The 12,770-nt window shown below is 52.7% G+C and overlaps 1 protein-coding gene across 6 annotated transcripts in view; it reads left to right on the top strand.

Moving 5' to 3' along the window:
- Positions 1 to 12,770, top strand: part of PNPLA7 (patatin like phospholipase domain containing 7) — an 81,585-nt gene that overhangs the window by 3,373 nt on the left and 65,442 nt on the right. For all 6 annotated transcript variants that reach the window (XM_052649422.1, XM_052649421.1, XM_052649420.1 and 3 more), the window contains exons 6-9: positions 1,064 to 1,155; positions 1,501 to 1,641; positions 2,909 to 3,068; positions 5,079 to 5,165. In XM_052649422.1, coding sequence (XP_052505382.1) covers positions 1,064 to 1,155; positions 1,501 to 1,641; positions 2,909 to 3,068; positions 5,079 to 5,165 — 480 coding nt within the window. The remainder of the gene's footprint in view (positions 1 to 1,063; positions 1,156 to 1,500; positions 1,642 to 2,908; positions 3,069 to 5,078; positions 5,166 to 12,770) is intronic.

The raw sequence follows: 12,770 nt of genomic DNA, 5'->3' as shown, positions 1-12,770 counted from the left end.
GGCTCCGGTGTAGATTGGTGGGCCTCCCATGACTTGGGGCCGGGCCCTGCAAGGCGGAAACTCCCAGGCCTCACTTGCCAGTGCCACAGCCGTCTTGGGGATGAGCAGCCTTTGCTGGTGGGCCCCATCCCCTCCCACCCACTGAGGACAAATGGCTCAGCAGGCTCCCAGAGGCTTACTGTGCCACAAAAGCATGCTTGAAACATTTGCTGACATGTAAAAATATTTTGCTTGTTACTTTTCTCTAGATACACAGTTAGTGTGTGTTCTTTGTAGAACTTCTTGAACTGTCAGACGAGGAGTCATGGGTGTCCCTGGGTGGCTCCTTCTCTTCAGGGTCAAGTGCTGTGAGAGGGAGGTTGGTTCAGGCTGCCGTGTCTGCCGGGGACGGCCCTGGGACGTGGTGTGCAGGCTGCTGCAGTCTCATGTGGGGCCACACAGAATGACCTGCAAGCAGGCCTCAAGGCACTCGTGTGTCGCTGGACCTGGGGCTGTCCACGGATGACCCCACTGAGGACTCTGTGGTGGCAAGCTGGATTTGGTCTAAGGAAGACAGGAACGTGGTCTGGTGGGGCCGGAACCCCTTGGGGGCAAGGAGGAGTCACGGTGACAACACCGACAACCGCAGCCAGCACCTCGGGGCAGACACGGCTTGGGAGCTTTGTACTCCTTGGCAGCGCTGTTTGTGGCGGTCTGGTGGGCCTGGACTGTGAGGGGGACAAAGAGCTGTCCAGGCCAGGAGGGTGTGCAGGCGCTGGGGCTGCGTGTACCAGCGTGACGGGTGTTGAGGAGGGCGCCGGCCTTCCAGGAGAGGGACGCGGGGCCGAGGATGTCGGAGCTCTCGGGGCACCGGCTGTCTGGGGGTGTGGCCCTGTGTCCTCCCTGTCAGCAGCGCCAAGGAGGTTCCCTGTGTCCTGGGCAGGCGAGCAGATGGGGCCAGGCCGGAATGCTGGTGTCAGGCCTGCAGGGGCCACATCCGGAGGGCTGGAACCGACCCTGAGTCTGGGAACTGGATCCCACAGGTCTCAGAGTCCAGACTTAGCCGCCCCCTTTCATTCTGCAGGTGACCACGCTTCCCCACACACTTGTGGGGAACACAGCTGCCCCCCGGCAGCGGGTGAGGAAGAGGACCAAGGTGCTGTCTTTGGCCAAGAGGTACTGGGAATGCCCTTCAGACCAGTCAGGTCCCAGCTGCCCTCCCCAGTGGGCTGTCTGTGGCTTCCCTGCTATGGGGCTCACAGCCTAAATGCTCTCTGCTTTATTTTTTAATTTTAAAAATACGTAATAGCTTAATCTGGCTGCGTCAGGTCTTGGTCGTGGCACTCAGGCTTTGTTGCTCTGTGCCATGTGGGATCTTAGTTCCCCAGCCTGGGGTCAAACCCGCGTCCCCTGCATTGCAAGGTAGATTCCTAACCATTGGACCACCAGGGAAGTTCCTTGCTGTCTGCTTTTGAACCCCTCTGGGCCTCTGCTCCAGGTGTGTGCCTCTTTGCTTTGTAGGATCCTGCGGTTCAAGAAGGAATATCCTACCTTGCAGCCAAAGGAGCCCCCGCCCTCCCTGCTGGAGGCTGACCTCACAGAGTTTGATGTGAAGAATTCTCACCTGCCGTCAGAAGTTCTGTACATGCTGAAAAACGTCCGGTAAGAGAGAGGTGGGCCTGGAGGCTTTCTGTGTGCTTGCCTGGCCTCCGAGGTGTCCTTTCCCTGCGGCCACCAATGGTTGTGTCGACAAAAAAGAGTCAGTAAACAGCCTGTAACAGGAACAGTGAAGAGTTTTATTTGAGCCAAACTGAGGACTGTGACCTGGAAGACAGCCTCTCAGACAACTCTGAGGAGCTTCTCCAGAGAAGCATGGTTTTCAGCACAGTTTTATATCTTGTCTGAATGAAGAATGTTAACCTAGTAGGGATGCATTCCTTCAGGGTATCAGAAAGAAATCAAAACCAGGTCCGCACGCGCACGGCGAGTCAGTGTGGCGTCGGCACCTGGGAAGGGAGTCTCGTCGTGAAAGGAGCACCAGGATTGACGGCCCAGGGTGGGAGGCACTGAGCCCTGACTTTTAGCCTGGGCGTTCCTTACTTCTGCCAAGTGTTCAGTTCAGATCAGTCGCTCAGTCGCGTCCCCTTGGACTACAGCACGCCTGTCCGTCACCAACTCCTGGAGCTTGCTCAAACTCAGGTCCATTGAGTCAGTGATGCCATCCAACCATCTCATCCTCTGTCGTCCCCTTCTCTTGCCCTCAATCTTTCCCAGCATCAGGGTCTTTTCCAGGGAGTCAGTTCCTCGCATCAGGGGGCCGAAGTGTTGAAGTCCCAGCTTCAGCGTCAGCAGTGTGCCCTTCAGTAATTAAAGCGGCTGCACAGCGTGTCTTTGGTCAGCCACAAACAGGACGCTCTGTCTAGAGAGCATAAAGCGGGTGTTCACACGAGGAGCAGCCGGAGCGGCCTCGCATGTGATGACCCCTTCCGTCGCTCGGCCAAGTGCCTGTCCTCCGGCGGTCACTGCCCCCCTGGTGGTGAGCAGAGCCTGCTCGCCGGTTCTTTCGCGTGTGCATCTGCCTCTCGGAGTCTCTTCCTTCAGGACGATGCAGAGCGAGTGTGGGAAGTGAGTGGCCGGATGGAAGATTGACAGTCTGTCTCCCCGTCTCTCCCTGGAAGCCCCAGCTCCTCTTTGCAGCCCTTCACTCACTGCGCTTGGTTACAGACCTGCCTGAGAGTTCTCTGAGCTCCTGGGACAGCAGCTGATGGCGATCCCTAGACCGCAGGCTCCTGCCCTGCTGGCGACCAGGCGCTAGTGCCGCAGGCTCTGTGGCCCTTGGGAGCTCTCCCTGTGGTCTGGCCAGCAGGGACAGTGGCCTCTGTCCCTCCCCCGCTTCCTGAAGGTGTCCTACGTGTTCTGTTTTCTGCAGGGTCCTGGGTCACTTTGAGAAGCCGCTATTCCTGGAACTTTGCAAACACATGGTCTTTGTGCAGCTTCTGGAAGGCGAGTACATCTTCCGGCCGGGGGAGCTGGACAACAGCATCTATGTGGTGCAGGACGGGCGGCTGGAGGTCCGCGTCCAGGACTCGGTGAGCGCCCTTGGCGGGGCGGGGGCGCTGCTGTGTGGGCACTCAGTGGTCTGCTCTCTTGAACATTTCTCAAGTTTTCCATTGAAAAGTTAGTGCAAAACGTGTTTTATGTAGATAGGAGAGTCATATGTTATTTCTCCAGGAAAATATATACAGTTGAATAAAGTTAAAGGCCAGCTTGCACAGCAAAACCGGGTCCTTTGGGTGGTTCAAAGAGCTAAGGCCTTCAGCTGGCTCACATGAGAAGTGTCCACTCCTTGGCCCACCTTTTGGGATTTTGCCAGTCCTGAGTCCATCAGAAACTTCTTCCATATTCTGAGGTGGCAGGGCCTGTAGTGGTTGCTGTTGAGTGGAACCATTGGTCCATTCATACAGGTCCCCAGACACTCCAACTAGGAGTGAGAGGCTTGTCACGAAGCTGTCCCCCTGCCTTTCTGCTGAGCATTCCCGAGTGATCTGCAGGATGCTGGCGGAGTTTTGAAGCGTGAAGGTGGAGTAGTGCAGCCGTGAACATGGCACTCTGCAGCTGGCTTTCGAGTCTGTGTTGTGTGAGCAGCTGCTGCTTCACGTGCTCCCCGTGGCGGCGCTTGTGAGCCTCTGCGCCTGTCCACAGTGGGGCTGCGCAGCCCCCCTTCTGTCTTCAGGCTGGAAGCGGAGCTGTTGCTCTTTGCCCTTCCGGGTAGTTTTCTACGGTTGCTTCTGTCCTTTCTAGTTTTTTTCTGGTGCAAAATCCAATGGAGCATCCGGGTTATTCTCAGGAGTGCCTCTGGGCAGACTGAAGGCCTCTCCAGCTCCAGTCTGCACAGCTGTCTTCTACAAATTCCTTCACGCCTTCCCCACTGGGTGGTGAGGCTGGCTTTGTGGGCCAGAGCACCTCGGAGAGAAATGCGGAGGGCCAAGCTGAGGGCCTTCAGAGTGCAAAATCTCAAGCTTGAGTTGTTCGGAGGAAAAGACACATTGGACCACAGCTGCCCTTGACACGGCATGTCAGCCTCCGGGACGCAGGGGCTGCATGGTGGCTCACATCACTCCCACTGCCTAAGGACCCCTCAGTGGGTGGGCACTGATCTGGAAGATCAGCTGCATGCTTGTCTTATTTTCAGGTTTCAGGCTATAAATAATTTTAACTGTAAGAAAATAATTAAGGTATTAATTCAGCTGGAAGCTAACTCCTTGCTGCCTGCCTCTGTTGAATTATGTGCTTAAATCACAGTTGCCGGGTGAGGGGGGATCTTTAGACCAAGACTCCTGGGTACTTGGTTTATTTGCCTGGTGGTAGGTGACCCAGGCTTCCCACCATAGACAGTGAACCCTGGACTGCATGGGGTTGTCCCCATCCCTGGGCACGTGAACTTCCCACCTGTTGGGCCCTGGGTGGACCTGACCCAGGACGGCTCCTGCATGTCCTTCCAGCTTTTAGATCACAGTGTTGTCGGGGTACAGGTCTCATGTGTAGCTTTGTCTGTGAGTGACCTGGGGGGATAATCAGAAAGGACATGCTTTCATCCAGTCTCCTCTGGTGGCGGGGGGGCCTCCATGTCATCTGCCTGGCAGGCCTTCCCAAGAGGGCCAGAGCCTTTGGCCCAGATGGAAGGGCTCCTGGACTGTGACCTGTGCCAGGTTTGAACAACTTCAAAGGTATTTTTCTGGGTCACCCTGAGATGAAGTTGCTACCCTGAATCACCAGCATTGCCTGGTTTCCTTTCTCTTTTAATCCAGTGGGAAAAAAATATGTCAAAATGCTGTCATTTATACTGAGAATAACTGCGTTTGGTTCCCACAGCCTTTTAGTTAGGCCCACCAGCTCTCTCAGGCAGATCGTCCTGGTGCTGACAAGACACAAGGCTGAAGGCCAGGCTGGGCCTCCCTGCTCCTCTTAGTCACCCTCGTCTTCCTGCTCTCGTTCCGCACTTCGACAGGGTGCAGCCTCTGCCCCGCACAACCAGTGGTGGGTGGCGGCTTGCCTGGCCGGCCTGGCCCCGCCATGGGTGGCTCTCCTCTGCTTCCCAGGCGCAGGATGGCACTGAGGTGACGGTCAAAGAGGTTCTGGCTGGAGACAGCGTCCACAGCCTCCTCAGCATCCTGGACGTCATCACCGTGAGTGTCTCTTCTCCCCGGGTCTGCCCGCACTCGCTAGACGGCAGGTCCCTGGGCGCCCGGGCCAGCTCTCCAGTGACGGGAGGGTCCCCCTAGTGGGCGGGGCCGTGCCTGGAGCGGCCTGGTAGCGGCTCTGACTAAGGGTCTGAGGGGGCTCGGTGTGGGCTTGTGGGCTTTGGTGTCTCTTACGTGGTCAGTTTTTGGCCTGAGCAGCATGTGTTCGGGCTCCAGGTGTCACAGGCATGAAGGCGACATCTCCTGTCTTCAGGCCCTAAGGCCCCTTCCCAGGAGAGGCCCTTTCTGGATCTTCTGTGCTAACATGTGTCCGTCAGTGATTTCTTCAGCTCTTGTGCTCTTCATCAGAGCCGTGAACGGCCTTGTGTGGACACTGTTTCCCGAGTTTGAAGGCCAGTCTGTGGGGCGGATCCTTAGGAGACTCACTGGATCCAAGGGCGCTGCCTCCAGCCACAGACACCGGAGCGCCAGGCCCGTGAGGGCGCCTCCCCCCCAGTGAGCGTCTCACAGCTGGTGCTTGCTGGTTGTCTCGCTGTGTCCCACGGTTTGCTGGACCCGGGGTGGGCAAGGTGCAAGCGGGGAAGCTGAAAGATGTGAGGAGGAACTGCAGACTTGTGTATTCTCTCTTGACTGGCATAGAAGGTGTAGCAGCACGTACTGTACTCCTTCTTCTCATGGTTGACCCGGGGGGCCCAGCCGTAACGCACCGTAACACGGACATGATGTGGCCTTAATGCTGCCTCAAGGGCTTTTCAGGTGGAGCTTATGTATGCTTACAGGACAGAAGTGGCCTGTGGCCAGGTGGGTGCCTCATGACGTGCCTGCGCAGTGCTGTAAGCGATCTCAGCCATAGCACAGCCGTGGGGCGGGAGTAAGAGGCCCTGGGCATGAGAGAGCCTGAGCCCCGCCATCTTGGCGAATCGGATCTTTCTTTACATCCCACCTCTTCAGGGTCTCTCACCTCGTAGTCTATGCACAGTCGTCTTCTGCAACATTCCTGTGGTGAATAACACTGACTCTTGGGTTTATATCTTGCAACAGTAGTAGGGGCTGCAACAGGAAACAGCGCTTGTCACCCAGGATACAACCTGGGACTCACATTACTTGTAAAACCCCCACAGGCGCCAGGCCATCCCCTTCAAGAAGGAGGTTTCTGTGGCGCTCACAGTCCACCCTCATGATTACACTTTTGTAAATCTGAGGACACAGCCTTTACAGCACATTGTATTGAATCTACAGTGCAGGACACAGCCTTTACAGTCTGCTGCCCTAAATATACATCATTTGGCCACCAAGCCATCGGTGTATGCACCGGGACCAAGAGACTACTCCAGCTTGCCGTGAGTAAGGCTGCGCTCGGCACCAGTGTCGGCCAGGACCAGTGCTCTCTGTACACTAGCTGGTGGCCAGTGGATTGCAAGCTCTGCATGGGGCCTCCAGTCCCTGCTTGCGCTCTTTGGGTGGGCACGATGATTTGAGCCCTGTTCAAAGCAGAAAAGGGCATCTGAAGGAACACCCTCGGGTGCCATATAATCTTCTGAGCTGCCCATGTCTCTTGCTGTGGGCACTTAGACTGCTGTCCACTCTCAGTTGCACAGGTGGCCTTGCTAACAAGCAGGGACCTGAGTCTCAAAAGTTCTACACCCTTTGTCTCAATGAGGGGTGAGGGGTTATAGATGCCAACTGTTCTATTTCATCCCCGGAACAAATGATACCATCCACCCCTGTGTCCCAGAGTCGCAAAAGCCATGCTGCCAAGGGTCCCCCTCGCTTCTGCTAAAGCTGCTTCCCCAAGTCCAGCACCTCGGCCTGAGTGTATGGTTGCTGCGCTGTGAACTCAGCCACACGGGGGGCCCCTGACGACGCCCCCGCCGGGCCGCAGGCTGCTCATGTTTCACTGTCTGCGGCACGCCGGGCCTTGCCGACACGCAGGGGCCCGTGGTCTCATATTGCTCATCGTCACCACCTCTTCTGTGATTGTGGCTTTCATTCTGTCTTATCTCTGATGGATGAGGTGAAGAGGCTTGTGAAAGCTTCCTGGTGGGAGGGATTGGTTGTGGGTAAAATTGGGTCTTACTCTGGTGGGCAGGGCCACGCTCAGTTTAGTTCAGTCGCTCAGTCGTGTCCAACTCTTTGCAACCCCATGGACTGCAGCACGCCAGGCCTCCCTGCCCATCACCACCTCCTGGAGTTTACCCAAACTCATGTCCATTGAGTCGGTGATGCCATCTAACCATCTCATCCTCTGTCAACCCCTTCTCCTGCTCTCAATCTTTCCCAGCATCAGGGTCTTTTCCAATGAGTCAGCTCTTCACATGAGGTGGCCAAAATACTGGAGTTTCACCTTCAACATCAGTCCTTACAATGAACACCCAGGACTGATCTCCTTTAGAATGGACTGGTTGGATCTCCTCGCAGTCCAAGGGACTCTCAAGAGTCTTCTCTGACACCACAGTTCAAAAGCATCAATTCTTCAGCACTCAGCTTTCTTTATAGTCCAACTCTCACATCCATACATGACCACTGGAAATACCACAGCCTTGACTGATGGACCTTTGTTGACAAAGTAATGTTTTCTGCTTTTTAATATGCTGTCTAGGTTGATCATAACTTTTCTTCCAAGGAGTAAGCGTCTTTTAATTTCATGGCTGCAGTCACCATCTGCAGTGATTTTGGAGCCCAGAAAAATAAAGTCAGCCGCTGTTTCCACTGTTTCCCCATCTATTTGCTGTGAAGTGATGGGACCAGATGCCATGATCTTCGTTTTGGGAATGTTGAGCTTTAAGCCAACTTTGTCACTCTCCTCTTTCACTTTCATCAAGAGGCTTTTTAGTTCCTCTTCACTTTCTGCCATAATGGTGGTGTCATCTGCACATCTGAGGTTATGGATATTTCCCCCGGCAATCTTGATTCCAGCTTGTGCTTCCTCCAGCCCAGTGTTTCTCATGATTACTCTGCATATAAGTTAAATAAGCAGGGTGACAATATACAGCCTTGACGTATCCTTTTCCTATTTGAAACCCGTCTGTTGTTCCATGTCCAGTTCTAACTGTTGCTTCCTGACCTGCATACAGATTTCTCAAGAGGCAGGTCAGGTGGTCGGGTATGCCCATCTCTTTCAGAATTTTCCAGTTTATTGTGATCCACACAGTCAAAGGCTTTGGCATAGTCAATGAAGCAGAAATAGGTGTTTTTCTGGAACTCTCTTGCATTTTCGATGATCCAGCGGATATTCATCTCTGGTTCCTCTGCCTTTTCTACATCCAGCTTGAACGTCTGGAAGTTCACAGTTCACGTATTGCTGAAGCCTGGCTTGGAGAGTTTTGAGCGTTCCTAGCGTGTGAGATGAGACATAATGGAGCATTATTGCAGCCGCGGGGGCTTTCCAGGTGGAGCTTATACATGTTTACAGGCCAGAAGCGGCCGGTGGCCAAGTGGGTGCATCATGACACACGCGCGGTGCTGTCGGCGGTCTCAGCTGCTACATGACCACGTCACAGAGCGTGGCATGAGAGCGAGAGGCCCTGGGCTGGGAGGCCGGACCACCGCCATCCTGGCGGATTTGCTCTTTCCGTACACTACTCCAATAGGTTAAAGAAATAGCATCTCATGTTAGCTTATGATTTTTAAACTTTGTATCATGGAATATTTCAAACATGTTCAAAAATAGAATAGAAAAATTAGTTTATCTCTGTCACTGGCTGCAAAGGCTCAGCTCAGTGTGCCCCATTTCCTCCCAGCTAACTGGAGTTGCATGTTTAACCTTTTCTTCTGGTCAAAGCCTACTTACAGGAAGCAAAGCTGCAGCGTATGCGGCTGCTTTAATAGATGCGTGCACCTGTGCCACTGGAAAGGTGTGTTTGATTTTAATCTTATCCTTGGAAGTTACATCTTTTGCTCTTCTTTTTAGCTGTGTACTGAGGCAACCTGTACTTCAGTTTCCCCAGACACTGCACAGAGGGGTCTCTGGGGCAGTTCAGCAGAACCGTGGCAGGGCTGCTTCTGTGCGGGCCTGGGAGTCTCGGGGCTTGTGTGATGCTGGCCCAGCCCTAAGCTGTGCATGGTGAGGGTGACAGGCTCCAAATGGAGGCTCCAGGGGTGTCCGCTGTGCTCAGCCTGCCCGTCAGACCAGTACACATGCGTTGAGCTGTCTGGGGCCGGGGGGAGGGGAGACATGCGTGGGACCCGGGTCTCCATCTGCTCCCAGGACCTGACCTGCCTTTAGCACATGCTTGGCCAGGGCTGAGAGGGACCCCACCCACTCTGAGAAAACCTGCCTGCTTCCTGCCTGGGGGTAGCCCCTGCCTGGAACCTTGTGCTGGGAGAGGGCACCCGGGTGTGCCCGTTGGGCCATAGGATGGTGGTTCTGTGGGGTTCGGGCTTGAGTGTCTGAGTCTGTGAGGTGTGCTGTGGGCCTGGGAGGTCTAGACAGGCTGGCTGTCATGTGAGGGGGCTCCTAGATAAGAATGGGAGAGGGGCGCTGGAGGCTCACGTCTTACCTCTTGGTCTTGATCCCGATCCCATTGTGACTTCTGGGCTGAGCACCCTCTGTGGCAGCTCCGCAGGCTGTGTGCTGAGAGCAGGGCTTGGCACCTGCTGTCTCCCAGGCGCTGGGCCCCCGCGGGCTGCTGTCCTGTCCGCACAGTGCCCCCAGGGCAGAGAGCGGGGAGAGGGGTGTTTGGAAAAAACAAGTCTGTACTGAGTTAAATGCTCATTTGGAAGGACATCATTTTCGCCTCACCAAATGTGTATTTGTGATTTAAAATTCTTTTTATTTGTTCTTATCAAAATAACCTGAACAAATTCTAAGAATGTTGCTGATGTTTTGTGAAGTGCAGCTGTCCGCTCCACCCTCTCCCAAGAAAGGCCGCCTCCAGCTCTTTCAGTCCCCTGGGCACAGCTGCGGCTCTTGCTGTTTTATGATTCTTCTGTCTCGATTTTGTTCTGACTTACCGCTGCAGGAAATGTCCTGCCTGCCTCACCGTCTTGCTCCTCTCATCGCACCTGTGGGCGTGGTTGGCAGCTGAGCCTGTGGAGCCTGGAGGTGAAGTTCTTTTTCGTTCCCCTGGAGTTGACAGTTGCCTCACTGTCGGTCGCTTAGTTTTCTGTGCGTGGCATGCGCTGCTGCCCTTGTCCAGGAGTCCGTGAGTCGGGGAGCGACCTCCGGGTCCGCAGGCTCTGTCCCCTGTGAACTTCTAGGGCACTCGGCCCAGCCCCCGCCCCGGGCAGGGCTCCTTCCTTCCTGGGCAGGGCTCCCACCTCCTCTCCTGAGCTGCCTGTTCAGGTGGAGCAGACCCTCTGTTGCTTCCTGAGAAGCGTGCAGGGAGGGTGGGTTTTGAAACCTTACAGACCTAGAATTGTCTTTATTCTGCACTCCCTTTATCTTTCTATTGTACTTTTAAGGAGATTTTGTTAACTTTACTTTCCAGATCTTCCATTGAGATTTTAATTTCTGTCATCATTTTTTATTATAGAAGTCTAGTTGACTTATAGTGTTGTTTTAATTTCACATATACAGCAAACTGATTCAGCAATACATATATATACATTTTTTTTCAGATTCTTTTCCATAATGGTTTATTACAGGGTATTGAATGTACTTCTCTGTGCTATAGAGTAGGTCCTTGTTGGTTACCTATTTTAAATATGTTGTTGTTCAGTTGCTAAGTCATGTCCAATTCTTTGTGATCCCATGAGCTGCAGCACGCCAGGATCCTCTACCCTCTGCTATCTCCCGAAATTTGCTCAAATTCATGTCCATTGAGTCGGTGATGCCATCCAACCATTTCATCCTCTGCCTCCCCCTTCTCCTCTTGCCCTCAGTCATTCCCAGCATCAGGGTCTTTTCCAGTGAGTTGGCTCTTTGCATCACGTGGCCAAAGTATTGGAGCTTCAGCTTCAGCATCAGTCCTTCCAGTGAATATTCAGGGTTGATTTTCTTTAGGATTGACTGGTTTGATCTCCCTAGAGTCCAAGGGACTCTCAAGAGTCTTCTCCAGCACCACAATTCAAAAGCATCAATTTTTTGGTGCTCAGCCATCTTTACGGTTCAACTGTCACACTCATACGTGACTGCTGGAGAACCATAGCTTTGACTATACGGGCTTTCGTTGGCAAAGTGATGTCTCTCTGCTTTTCTTTCAAGGAGCAAGCGTCTTTTAATTTCATGGCTGTAGTCACTGTCCACAGTGATTTTGGAGCCCAAGAAAATAAAATCTGCCACTGCTTCCACTTTTTCGCCCATCTGTTTACCACGAAGTGATGGAACCAAATGCCATGATCTTAGGTTTTTGAGTGTTGGGTTTTAAGCCAGCTTTTTCACTCTCCTCTTTCACTCTCATCAAGAGGCTCTTTAGTATCTCTTTACTTTCTGTCGTTAAGAGTGCTATCATCTGCATATCTGAGGTTATTGATAATTCTCCCAGAAATCCTGAATCCAGCTTTTGGTTCTTGCAGTCTAGCATTTTGAATGATGTACTCTACATATAAGTTAAATAAGCAGGGTGACAGTGTATAGCCTTGAGATACTTCTGTCCTAATTAGGAACCAGTCCATTGTTCCATATTTGGTTCTAACTGTTGCTTTTTGACCTGCATACAGGTTTCTCAGGAGGCAGGTACGGTGGTCTGGTATTACCGTCTCTCTAAGAATTTTCCACAGTTTGTTGTGATCCACATAGTCAAAGGCCTTAGCATAGTCAATGAAGAAGAAGCAGATGTTTTTCTGGAACTTTCTTGCTTTCTCCATTATCCCGTGAATGTTGGCAATTTAATCTCTGGTTCCTCTGCCTTCGAAACCCAGCTTGAACGTCTAGAAGTTCTCAGTTCATATACTGCTGAAGCCTGGCTTGAAGAATTTTGAGCATAACTTTGTTAGCATGTGAAATGAGCGCAACTGCAAGGTGGTTTGAGCATTCTTCAGCATTGCCCTTCTCTGGGATTGAAATGAAAACTGACCTTTTCCAGTCCTATGGCCGCTGTTGCATTTTCCAAACTTGCTGGCGTATTGAGTGCAGCACTTTCACAGCACCATCCTTTAGAACTTGAAGTAGCTCAGCTGGAGCTCCATCACCTCCAGCAGCTTTGTTCATAGAGGTGCTGCCTCAGGCCCACTTGACCTCACACTCCATGGTGTCCAGCTCTAGGTGAGACCACGCCACTGTTCACCTGGGTCATTGAGGCTCTTTTTTTTTTATAGTTCTTCTGTGTATTTGTGCCACCTTTTCCTAATCTTTCCTGCTTCTTTTGGGTCCCTACTGTCTCTCTCGTTTATTGTGCCCATCTTTGCGTGAAATGTTCTCCTGGTATCTCTAATTTTCATGAAGAGATCTCTAGTGTTTCCCATTCTATTGTTTTCCTCTATTTCTTTGCATTGATCACTGAGGAAGGCTTTCTTATCTCTCCTTACTAGTCTTTGGAACTCTGCCTCCAGTTGGGTACATCTTTCCCTTTCTCCCTTGCCTTTCGATTCTTTTCTTTTCTTAGCTGTTTGTATACTCTCCTCAGACAGCCACTTTGCCTTCTCGCATTTCTTTTTATTTGGAATGGTTTTGGTCACTGCCTCCTGTTCAGTTCAGTTCGGTCGCTCAGT

The sequence above is a fragment of the Budorcas taxicolor genome, chromosome 11, assembly GCF_023091745.1.
Source record: "Budorcas taxicolor isolate Tak-1 chromosome 11, Takin1.1, whole genome shotgun sequence".
Classification (NCBI taxonomy): Eukaryota; Metazoa; Chordata; class Mammalia; order Artiodactyla; family Bovidae; genus Budorcas; species Budorcas taxicolor.
This window is presented reverse-complemented; position numbering and strand designations above follow the sequence as displayed.